General features: G+C 46.1%; 1 protein-coding gene across 1 annotated transcript in view; it reads right to left on the minus strand.

The window, feature by feature from the left end:
• Positions 1-734: 734 nt before the first annotated feature.
• Positions 735-13,066, minus strand: part of LOC149428897 (methyl-CpG-binding domain protein 2-like) — a 33,498-nt gene continuing 21,166 nt past the window's right edge. Inside the window, exons 3-4 of the mRNA XM_089666962.1 lie at positions 9,943-10,033; positions 735-916 (exon numbers count right to left, since the gene is read on the minus strand). Of these exons, the coding sequence (XP_089523088.1) occupies positions 735-916; positions 9,943-10,033 (273 nt within the window). The remainder of the gene's footprint in view (positions 917-9,942; positions 10,034-13,066) is intronic.

The raw sequence follows: 13,066 nt of genomic DNA on the forward strand, positions 1-13,066 counted from the left end.
CAGTCACAAAGGCTGTCGGGTCTGTCGGGGAATATGGGTGTAACATGCAATATGTTGCTACAGAAGGTGAACTTATCCTTTAAACAGTAGAAAGTCCTTTTGCACACTGCAGCTTGAAACCATTCTTTTACACTGATTTAAAATGCAGCCCATTGTTTACAGTGGGCATGTACGCACAGGCCTTTAACAAGAGCTGCCTATTCTTGGGTTAAAAAAAAAAAAAAAAAAGTAAAAATCTGCGCTCTTTATCAGCATTTTGCGGCGGTATGCGCATACGTGCGCAAATACGCACATAAGAGCATAAATAATGGATTTTGCATAGGATTATATTGTACGCGTGAATGCGCATATGCGCAAAACAAGCATCTATGATTATGTCCAGAAATGCTGATGTTCAAACATAAGTACCGTGTGCAGAAGGCCTAACAGTAACAGTTTATTTCAGGTACTTATATAGCGCCGTCAATTTACGCAGCGCTTTACATATTTATAGTACATTCACATCAGTCCCTAACCCTCAAGGGGTGTACAATCTAAGGTCCCTAACTCACATTCATACATACACATACTAGGGACAATTTAGACAGGAGCCAATTCACCTACCAGCATGTCTTTGGAGAATGGGAGGAAACCGGAGTACCCGGAGTGACAGTTAATAGGCAAAGCAAGTTTATACCAGTGAAAGGAAAGGGAAGACCATCGGCACAAACCTCACTCCTCTCTATAGTATACACTCACCTGATGTCCTCATCTGTGACCATAAATGCTTTGCAGAGCGGCTGTGACGTGTTGAGCCAAACGGATGGGTTTTTTTCTACGGCAGCAGATAGCTGTCCAGTGATTGGGGCGGAGCTGGTGTGCAGTGCGCTGGCAATAGCTGCGAGTAATGTGTTCTGGTTATTTCCAGGTCCAACACCTGTGAAAAAAAAAAGATCTATTCAGTGGCCACACTGGGCAGCATGTCTCATTGTAGTTCAACTTTATTTGTATTTTAGCATGTTTAAAAAAAAAAAAAAAAAAAGACAGATTGTTTGTCATGGACCCTAAAACTTAAGTGCAGCCAAAAACAAAAAACAAAAAATCAGCACAAGGGACATAACTTACACTCAGTAGGATGCAGGGGCGGACTGACCATTTGGAAACTCGGGCACTGCCCGAGGGCCCGGGGTCAGTAGGGGGCCCCATGAGATGCCCCTGGTACCTTTTTCATAGGCTTTTTGAGTTTGGGCAAGGACACAGGGGCCCCATGAGTTGTCAGTCCGCTCCTGGTAGTATGTGTCCTTTGTGCTGATTTCTCTTCAGTTAGTAGTCAGTTTCCTCTGTCCTGTTCCCCCTCATATCTGCCGCAGTAATCTTCCAGTGCAGCGGAGGTTAGTACGACTAAAGGGCTGTCATAGGCTCTCATCATGACATCTTGAGTATGCCTGACATTTCTGCAAATGAAAGAGGCAGAGCTATCAATCATACGCCTGCCCTCTGTCCATAGGTCGCTTTTCATTCATAGAAGTTGTAGTACGGCTTCTATGAATGGTGGAGCTGGGAGGAGAGGGCGGGCATAGTCGGGCGCTCTTGAGAGCCTGTGACAGCCCATTTGTTGTGTTAACCCCCGCTGCTCCGGATGCTTACTGTTGAAGGCGTGCATGGAGACAGGATAGAGAATTACGACAAAGAAGAGAAATCAGCAAAAGGGACACATCCAACTGAGTTTCAGTTATATCCCTTGTGCTGATTTTTCTGTTTTTTATTTTGGCTGCACTTAGGCTTTAAAAAGGCAGAAACAAAACTGCATTATTTATTAGAATAAATTAAGACATGTCATGGTTTCTATCAGAGTAAACGAATAGGAGCAGTGTTGTATTACAAAGAGGCACAATGGACAGCTGACTGGGGGCTTCAAACTTCAGGGGACCCCTGAGGATGCTGGAAATGTTCTGAAACACTGTTATTAGAAGGTAATCTCAGTTTAACAAGTCTTAAAAAAAAAAGAGAGAAAAAAAGTCTAAAGAGCTATTAGTTACAGTATATCCTTTACAATTTTAAAGTGGGCCAAGGGAGTGGAAAAAACAGACATATCAGGATTGTATTGCTGTCCATTGGGGAGACCAGGACAGGAAGTGATGGCAAAGAAGCGGGGACACAGGTGTAAAAACAATCTTACCTGTAGTCCTGTTGTAGTAATTTTCTGCCCCCCCCCCCCCACCAAAAAAAAATAAAATAAAAATAAAAATAGACCAGAGTCCCACTTTAAATATTTATTAATATGCCCCTGTTGCCAGGATAAAAGATCCCACCTTGTGAAAAGAATATTTACCTCTTTTGCAGACACCAAATAAAAACTCTCATTTTGCAGGTCTAAAAGTAACCCTGCTATCTGGGTGTGTCTGATGCCTCCATGTGTGCTGTGGTTCCTCCAGCCTGGTATCACAGGGGAGGAGACCTCATGTTTCTCCACTGCACTCACATACAAGTTACAGGTCTTGTAACTCTCCTTACCCTGTGAAGGGAAAGCTCTCCCAATGGGCACACAGATAGCAAGGGTATTAAAAAAGTGTTTTTATTGCCATCTGTGTGCCCATTGAGAGAGCTTTCCCTTCACAGCGTAAGGAGAGTTACAAGACCTGTAACTTGTATGTGAATCCAGTGGAGAAACATGAGGTCTCCTCCCCTGTAATAAGGGCCTGGAGGAACCACAGCACACATGAAGGTATCTAATACACCCAGATAGCAGGGGTATTAAAAAAGTGTTTTTATTGCTGTGTGTGTCAGATGCCTCCATGTGTGCTGTGGTTCCTCCAGGACAGGGAAGGAGAGCTCATGTTTCTCTGTTGCACTCACATACAAGTTACAGGTCTTGTGACTCTCCTTACCCAGTGAAGGGAAAGCTCTCCCAATGGACACACAGACAGCAATAAAAACACTTTTTAAATACCCCTGCTATCCGGGTGTGTCAGATACCTCCATGTGTGCTGTGGTTCCTCCAGGCCAGGGGAGGAGACCTCGTGTTTCTCCGTTGCACTCACATACAAGTTACAGGTCTTGTGACTCTCCTTACCCAGTGAAGGGAAAGCTCTCCCAATGGACACACAGACAGCAATAAAAACACTTTTTAAATACCCCTGCTATCCGGGTGTGTCAGATACCTCCATGTGTGCTGTGGTTCCTCCAGATCCTTATGACAGGGGAGGAGACCTAATGTTTCTCTGCTGCACTCACAGGTCTTGTAACTCTCCTTCCCCTGTGACTGGACAGTAAAAGGAGAAGTAGCTGACTGATGAGCTCACCTGTCATTTTGCTCTCTTCTCCTATCAGCATGCGCCTTGTGCTGCAGCACAACTGATTGACTACTGGTGCTGATTCTCCCTCCTGTATACTGAGCTCTGCTGTACAGGGGATTGCTAGAGGCTGATACCATCTGAAATTGAGGCATCAAGCTGCTTACAGTTATAAAAATAAAATGCAACAATATATTAAAAAAAAAGAAATCTGTCTGGAGTTTGGCTTTAAGACAGTATGACATATTACGGTAACCTACGATGAAAAGAAATCCGCAGCAAAGTAAAACCACATAACAGACACAACAGTGTGAGGATCCCACGGGTACTGGAGTAATGATATCCTTTATAGACACATAATTAAGACTACAGAGAAAACACATCTGACTCCACACTTGCAGGGAGTTGCAGTAACAGTCAGAGACACAAGAACATCATTAACACATCTCTACCATAAAAGACTTCTCTCCTTCCATGCAGATGTTTTGGGGTTTTTTCTTTTTAACTAGTTAAGGACCTTAGGCATACAAGACACTCCAAAAATATATAATATAAAGATCTTGGGTGTTCTTGATCTATAGCTACAAAAAACTACACTCCCTCGGCCTCAGAGATTCTGCTCTCTCCTGGCTCTCATCCTACCTGTCACAACGCTCTTTCAGCGTTACCTATAATGCTACCACCTCCCCCTCACTCCCCCTCTCTGTTGGGGTCCCTCAAGGCTCTGTCCTCGGGCCCCTTCTCTTCTCCATCTACACCTCCTCCCTTGGTCAACTCATACACTCTCATGGCTTCAACTACCACCTCTATGCCGACGACACGCAAATCTATCTCTCAACCCCCCACCTCACCCCCTCGGTCTCCGCCCGAATCACACACCTACTGAGCGACATATGAGATTGGAGGTCGCTCCACTTCCTTAAACTGAACCTCTCCAAAACTGAGTTTCTTGTCTTCCCCCCAGCCCGGACACCACCCCCCATTGACTTCTCCGTCACATCCAACAACGCCACCATCAAACCCGCCCCGCAGGCCAGAGTACTTGGTGTCATTCTGGACTCCAACCTATCCTTCCAGCCCCAAGTCCAATCTTTAACAAACTCGTGCAGACTCCACCTCCGCAACATCGCCAAAATCCGCACGTTCCTAACCCCAGAAACCACTAAACAGCTCATCCACTCCCTCATCATATCACGACTGGACTACTGCAACTCCCTCCTTACGGGCCTGCCTCGCCGCTGGCTATCCCCGCTTCAGTCCATCCTGAATACGGCTGCCAGACTCATTCACCTTTCCAACCGCTCCGTCTCCGCCACCCCCCTCTGCCAATCCCTCCAATGGCTTCCGATTGCGCAACGGATCAAATTCAAAATCCTAACACTGATGTACAAAGCCGTCCACCATACTGCCCCGAACTACATCACTGACCTAATATCCAAGTACCGCCCAGCACGCACACTCCGCTCCTCACAAGACCTCCTTCTCTCTAGTTCCCTGGTCTCCTCCTCCCATGCCCGCCTCCAGGACTTCTCCAGGGTGTCACCCATCCTCTGGAACTCCCTGCCCCAACCCATCAGATTATCACCTACTCTCCTCTCCTTTAGGCGCACCCTGAAAACCCATCTCTTCAGGGAAGCCTACCCCACCCCCTGCTAACTTGCCGACCTCCTCCACTCTTCCTACCACCCCATCCCCCACAGCTATCTCCTCCTGTACCACCATCCCCTCCCTCCTAGATTGTAAGCTCCAAAGAGCAGGGCCCTCAATCCCCTCATGTTTTGCATTGTATTGGTATTGTTCTGTCACATGTTCTGTCCCCCTTTGTAATGTACAGCGCTGAGCGAACTATTGGCGCTTTATAAATACTGTATAATAATAATAATAATATAACTGCTCTGCTGGGGAAGACAGGTTGACCTTCCCGTCACTTTGCCAACAGGGTCTCAATATACGGTGCTAGAGTACTGAGAGCGGCAATCCAGACAGCAAGTAGTGGTCGCATCTATTCATAAATACACTGACAATCAGTTCTGTGGCTGTGCAGTCCCAAGGCTTGTCTGAATGGAGATACCGACACTGTATTCAGGTGATGCCGCTGACACAGTAGCACCCCGGTCACATCGGGTGCAACTTGGCATGTGATTTGCATGCCGTTCGACTTGCAAATCGTATGCCAAGTCGCCCCCTATTGTCCGCAATTAGAGCGGTCATATCGGCGCGGTTACGACTCACCCGGAGCCGCGACGATTTCTAAAGTAGTACATGCACTACTTTTGGTGCGATTTACATAGACATCTGTGTCAGATGTCTTGCAAACCGCACCTGAAATCAGCATCTCACCCGACTTTGAAATCGAGCGACTTCACTGTAAGTCGCACGATTTCAAAGTCGGGCTTGATGTGACCCGGGGTGTAAATGCTGTAACATATTTTAGACAACCGTGCACTTTCGACACTTTGGAGAAAGCCCTTCTCTGTTCCACCATGACTGTGACCCTGTGTACAACGCCAGCTCCATATAGACATGACAAATAAATAAAAATAATCATAAAGAAATAAAATAATGTCATAATAAATAATAACTCCTAGCCTTGACACCCCCCCCCCCCCCAACCCTAAAAAATATAAAATAATATATTACTAAAAACAATAATAATTTAAAAAATGCTAATAAGTAAGTAAGAAAAAAAAAGACAAAAAAAAAAAAAAACCCCTAACCCAAACCCTTACTCCAACCCTCAAACCCTGATATCTAACCCCCAACACCTAACTCTAACCCCTAACCCCAAATCCCAGAGGTCCGCATGAATGAGGCGTGATTCTGATACAGTGTGGAATTCGCACAGAAAACGCAGAGAAATCTGCACATCAACCGCATGAACCCAGCCTAAGGACTATCTTGAAGTACTCCTGGGCACCGATCTGTACAAAAGCTGCATATTTTTTTATTTAAAATTTAAAAAAAAAACAAATAAAAACTCACAAACACATTCCAGTGGCATCAAAACAAAAAGGTGTCCAATGCGTTACAATTCTTTTTCTTTCTAAGGGCTCTTGAATATGAACCAGCTAAGCCCTTTCAGAGAATTTGCTGGCGTATTTTCTATTCTTTTGCGTACGTTCGTACGATGTATGATGTATGATGGCACCGCACATGAGTACAGCAGTGCACAGTCATTAATGACAATGACAGGCTGTATATGCTGCACCCGGGTTGCCTGAATGGCAGAAATACACAGGCAATTACACTGAATGGGCTTCAGCCGGCCTGTGTGCAATGGTCCTAAAGCAGCCACAGCCTGAGTAGAAAAGCCTGGCCCCTGCCAACATGCTGCAGAGGAGGAACCTCGGTCTGTGTGTGGAAGCAGTGGAATCTCCGCAGAGGTCCAACACATTCCCTATTATTATTATTATACAGTATTTATAAAGCGCCAATAGTTCGCTCAGCGCTGTACATTATAAAGGGGGACAGAACATGTGACAGAACAATACCAATACAATGCAAAACATGAGGGGATTGAGGGCCCTGCTCTTTCGAGCTTACAATCTAGGAGGGAGGGGATGGTGGTACAGGAGCAGATAGCTGTGGGGGATGGGGTGGTAGGAAGAGTGGAGGAGGTCGGCAAGTTAGCAGGGGGTGGGGTAGGCTTCCCTGAAGAGATGGGCTTTCAGGGTGCGCCAAAAGGAGAGGAGAGTAGGTGATAATCTGATGGGTTGGGGCAGGGAGTTCCAGAGGATGGGTGACACCCTGGAGAAGTCCTGGAGGCGGGCATGGGAGGAGGAGACCAGGGAACTAGAGAGAAGGAGGTCTTGTGAGGAGCGGAGTGTGCGTGTTGGGTGGTACTTGGATATTAGGTCAGTGATGTAGTTCGGGGCAGTATGGTGGACAGCTTTGTACGTCAGTGTTAGGATTTTGAATTTGATCCGTTGCGCAATCGGAAGCCAGTGGAGGGATTGGCAGAGGGGGGTGGCGGAAACGGAGCGGTTGGAAAGGTGAATGAGTCTGGAAGCCGTATTCAGGATCGACTGAAGCGGGGATAGCCAGCGGCGAGGCAGGCCAGTGAGGAGGGAGTTGCAGTAGTCGAGTCGTGATATGATGAGGGAGTGGATGAGCTGCTTAGTGTTTGTGTCAGTGCAGAGCTCTCCAATATACAGGAAGCATGAACTTCGCACACTGCAGAGCTATAGGTCTGAATCAGAAGAGGGTGTGTTGGATCTCTGCAATGAGACCACTGCTTCCACGCAAAGAGCAATGGTCTGTCTCTACAGCAGCCTTTTTCAACCAGGGTGCCTTGAGGTTTCTTCAGGGGTGCCTTGAGGTTTCTTCAGGGGTGCCTTGGCAAAATGTCTAAAAATTGCCAAAACTTGTATATAAGCCAGTGGGTGAAACAAGCCTGCCTTTTAGTTACACAAAGCCACAGATTTTCATTGGCACCATTACGACCTTCTAGCTGCCATTGTCCTGACAACCAATGACATCAGTTGATAAGGAGGATGTCGGCTGCCTGCACAGCATCCTAGTTTGACCTTCCCCCGCTTTGGAAGAATAAATCCCCTCTAATGTTGGGTGTCCATGTGTGGATGTTGCTGTGTTTTAGAAAACTATTAGAATAATAATCATTTAAAGGGTGCCTCGGGAATGTCCATCATTTTAAAGGGTGCCTTAACTGAAAAAACACTGCTCTACAGCATGCTGACATGGGACAGGCTTTTCTGCTCAGGCTGCAGCTGCTTCAAAAAGAAAAAGGACTGTAAAATATTGCACAGGTTTTGTTTTGATACTCCAGAGATATATTTGTATTATATGTTTTATACTGAAAGTTAAATTGGGCTTTAAAGCAGAGTTTCACCCGAAAGGGAAAGTTCCACTTTAAGTCTTTGTACCCAGCTCCCAATTAAGGCATGGCACCTTTGGGGAGCATGGGGGGGCGCAGGTACCTGAAATTAACAGGTACCCGTTCCCACTTCCACTGCAGTCGCCTGGGTGATTGGAAGCGGAAGTTGTCCTCCTCCCCTCCCTCCCCGCAGTCTTCTGGGACACGTGACAGGTCCTAGAAGACTACGGGGCCATTCAGGAGACGCAGCGCTACTCGTGCATGCGCAGTGGGCACCCGCAAGCTGTCACAGCCGGGTGACCACATTGAAGATGCCGGCACCTGGAACACAGGACAGCCAGTGAAATGGGCTGCGGCGGGGGCACCGCGGAATCGTGGGACAGGCGAGTGGCTGTTTTTTTTAACAGTCAGCAGCTACAGTTTTTGTAGCTTCCGACTTATTTTTTTACAGTGTGAGTGGAACTCCGCTTTAAGGCCTCGATCACAGGGGCGTACGTATACTTACACTTGTATGAGGCCCGTCCATGCTTTGCCTGCATGGGATGAACAGGTGTTCTGTGTGTCCACGTGCAGGCACTCCCATTCATGTCCATTGGGATGCAACAGCTGCACAGATACAGTCGTTGTTCCCAATTTGACGTCTGTGTATGCGGGTGCAGGTTCCCAACTCGCACAGTCTTCAATTGGGGACACGCACCTACACGCACCCACACAGTTGTCAAATTGGGCGCAGTGGCTGTGTCTGTGCAGCCGCTGCACTCCAATTGACATTATTATAATACATGATTTATATAGAGCCAACAGCTTACACAGACATTACAATACAGGAGGGTTCAGAGGGCCCTGCAATCTAAGAGGGAGGGTGGAGATGTACAAAAAGGTAATAACTGTGGGGGATGGGCTGATGGACAAAATACATGTACATGACTGGGACTACCTGCATGAAGACGCACAGAACACCTGTGCACCCTTTACCGTCAAAACACGGCCCTCACACGGGTGTATGCTTACGTACATCCATGTGAATGAGGCCTAATTAGCTTTTTAATGTTTTTTAATTGTGTTTTGCTTTAACTGTGTAAGTGAACAATCCAAACAAACACGTTCCTGCGCTAAACATAGCTGAGTGTATAAGTGGGAGCTGCAGCGACCGTCGGCTGGAACCGAACATGCCTGATGAAGGGGTCCTGCGAGACTCCGAAACGTTGCCTTGCTGTAAAAATGTGATCGTTCATTAATACTTCTGGTCCCATACTGGTGATCCTCCGTGTGCTGGTGACATTCTCCCTTGCATTAACTGTGTGATGCTCCTTGGGAGAAGCAACAATCAGCAACAGGGATCGGGTGATCATTTTTACATTATAACATATGTTTTTCCTTTGAAACTGCTTCAGAAAACAAGGAGGTGCAGCTCCAGGCTCCTTCCCCATTCAGTCCAGCAAAAGAGATGTCCCAAACGCCGCACCCCAACATGCCCAACACTCGCTTGAGTAAAATCAGCCTCAGCCCAGCTCCATCCAAGCCACAACCGATGCGTTTCGCCCCACTCTACATGACTAAGCCCAGAGGATGGGGCAAAACGCATCAGTGTGGCCTGGACAGAGCTGGCCTGAGGCTGATTTCATTCCGCCTGTCAGGCATGTTGGTGTGCAGTGTTCGGGACATCTCTTTTGCTGGACTTTTTTTTTCTTTTACCATATTTCAATAATTTTACATATTAAACAAACAACGTTGTTAGTAAATTGATGCAGAAAATGTTAATTTGTCACTTTTCACATATCTTTAGTAATCAGTGTATAGACCACTCAAAGAGAGTCTGCTGTTCCAGATCCCTACCTTGCAGGCCTTTAGGAAGGTCCATGGGTTTTACGATTTGTTCCGTGATATCCGACGCACTAAGTCCTTCTAGCCTCTTTTCCCAGAAGAGCTGAAATAACAAAAAAACAATGTTCAGTGCCAAAAAAAAAAACAAACAAAAACGAAACAAAAAGCACACTATTTTACCCAACCCCCCAAAAAAAAAGAAAAAAGAAAGTTAAATGAAAGAAGGGCTGTATGCAAAACGTTTAAGCTTTCAGTAGGTATGGGGATCCATTTACACCGCAATGTGTGCGTTCAGCGCACGGAAATGTACACACATGGACATGCGTTTGCATACTGAGTTGCGTTTTAAAATGCACTGCAATGCTTCTTTTTTTTTAACTTCACTAAGCTTTCTTTGTAAAGACGGTTTTGACCCTCGAGTTTATGTAAGAAGGAAAAGCAAAACCAGCGCTCAGGTCCATAAACGTCCCAGGGACACGGTAACGGTCACACGCTGAGGTGCAGCCCTCTAAATATCTGGGAATCTTGATAGTACTGGAAAAGAGAAAAACAGGCGCACCTCTCATCATGCATTACCGTGATAAAAAAGAATTTGTTGAGAATGACAAAAGAGCTCTGAGGAAGGGAGCTCGTCTCCCGAAACGTGTTAGCACACCCTGTCTCAAGTCCACCACTTGCTGGGATTGTCACATTGGTTCCTTGCTTTTATTTATGACTCTTGGTTTGTGAGTATACACTTTTGTCACGCTCAATAAATTCTTTGTTATCACGGTAATGCACGAGGAGAGTGCGCCCTTTTTGCTTTTCCTTGAGTTTATGCGCTTTGAGGTATGCTTACATGTGTTGCGTCACTCTGGAAAAAAAAAGTATAACATGGCCCCGCTTTTTTTCAGTGTACATTAGTGCAAAAGGTGTGAACTGCTCCTATTGAAATACATTGCTTTTACAAGGTGTATGCACTATGCCTTGGTCAGTGAATGCTAGAGCATCTGCTGTGAATGGATCTTAAATCCAAACACTAAAATCTCATAAATCTTCAACATTTTAATGTCATTTCAAAAGTAATTTTCAGTCTTTTAAATTCAGCAGCTTTCGCTAAAAGACTACCTGAGGATCCTATCACTGAGGTCCTCGTTCAGGCACTTCCTGTCATAGGGTGACAACGCTTTCTTTCCGTCTCCGAAATGCTCTTCTGAGTTGTCACCCAGATCACATTGTTCTGTTGAAGACTGGAAGCTGCAATTGTCAGCCCTAAGCAATGCCATGCAGTCCATGCTGGAGTGAGTGCATGTATGCAGGAAGTGGCCAAAAAATGGTGCAGGGAAATCAGCAGTGCTGTGAATTAAAATATAATATATAAAGAAAGGGTGTCAAAAAAAAAAAAGCTAGAAAATCATGGCATATAAGTAGTGCTTTAACAAATTAAATGACTGCACAGCCCCCTTCACATCCCTCTTCCACATGGGAGGGGGCATTTCTGCACAGAAAGTAGCCGTGCGTTGCACGATGCCACACACGTGTGCAAGCGCCTGCTGGGGACCGCTGTCAATCAATGCAGCGGGGCTGGGCAGGGACGTGGCAGCTAAACGGATTACGGGACATACAGGCTTGCCATGCAACCGGCACAACCCATACTTGCAGTAAAAAAATGTGCATTTATTTTTTTTTTTTTTTGCAAATGAGCTTGCAAAGCATTGCAATCGCAATCAGTGGACTGCAGGTGTAATGATTTGGCTGTGCTGGGGTGCGCATAGACACACCAATTTCAAAAGTGACAGTCGCTGCGGGGGGTGTGGGGGTCCAACCTGCACCTTGTTACACCGTAAATATGAGTGTAGCATGGTGTAAGAGGTAGAGTTAGCCTTTAGCTTGGCCACCATGGCTTGGCTTTGCTAGGTGGAGTTAGAGATGCTCCATAACTGAAACAAAATCATTGAGCCCCGTTTCACACTGCTGCGACTTCTGGTGCGACTTGCTGCAACACAAAATTGCAAGGCAAGAAAAAACACATTCCTTTCAATGAGTGTTGTCTTAATTACTGCAACAAGTCACAGCAACAACAAAAAAAGTTCCTGCACTTTTCTGCGTTTTTTGAGCAGCATGAGCGCCATAGATGGCAATGTTAGAAAACAAAATCACAAAAAAGGTGCAAAGTAGTGGTATCTTTATCTGATCTTTGTGACTTCAGAGGGGTTTTTTTTAAGTGAAAGTTGCATGAAAGTCATACTGAGGTTGCATCAAGTAGCTGCAATGCAAAGTCGTATGACTGGGGCTATAGCAGTGTAAACCAAGTGACATCTAAACTGATAATCCTCTGGCCTGCATACCACTTTAGGCAGATCACAGATGAGAGGACCACCTACGCCCACGGCTACCTTTTATTCGAAACAGAATTTCCTAGAGGTGGGCAGGTGGTCTGTTGTCGCCCCTCTCTTTGTTTTCCTGCACTGTCTTCTTTACCTGCTTCTGCCTTGCTAATTAGGCCTCATGCACACTGAGTGTAAAAAATGCTGACAAAAGTGAGCACACCCCTAAGTGAAAATGTCCAAATTGGGCCCAATTAGCCATTTTCCCTCCCCGGAGTCATGTGACTCGTTAGTGTTACAAGGTCTCATGTGTGAATGGGGAGCAGGTGTGTTAAATTTGGTGTTATTGCTTTCACTCTCTCATACTGGTCACTGGAAGTTCAGCATGGCACCTCATGGCAAAGAATTCTCTGAGGATCTGAAAGAAAGAATTGTTGCTCTACAAAAAGATGGCCTAGGCTATAAGAAGATTGCCAAGACCCTGAAGCAAGGTGGTCAAAGCCATACAGCGGTTTAACAGGACAGGTTCCACTCAGAACAGGTCTCGCCATGGTCGACCAAAGGAGTTGAGTGCACGTGCTCAGCGTCATATCCAGAGGTTGTCTTTGGGAAATAGACGTATGAGTGTTGCCAGCATTGCTGCAGAGGCTGAAGGGGTGGGGGGGTCAGCCTGTCCTTGCTCAGACCATACGCCGCACACTGCATCAAATTGGTCTGCATAGCCGTAGTCCCAGAAGGAAGTCTCTTCTAAAGATGATGCACAAGAAAGCCCGGAAACAGTTTGCTGAAGACAAGCAGACTAAGGACATGGATTACTGGAACCATATCCT

The sequence above is a fragment of the Staurois parvus genome, unplaced genomic scaffold, assembly GCF_062004578.1.
Source record: "Staurois parvus isolate SC_StPar_1 unplaced genomic scaffold, SC_StPar_1.0 ptg002941l, whole genome shotgun sequence".
In the NCBI taxonomy this organism is placed as follows: domain Eukaryota; kingdom Metazoa; phylum Chordata; class Amphibia; order Anura; family Ranidae; genus Staurois; species Staurois parvus.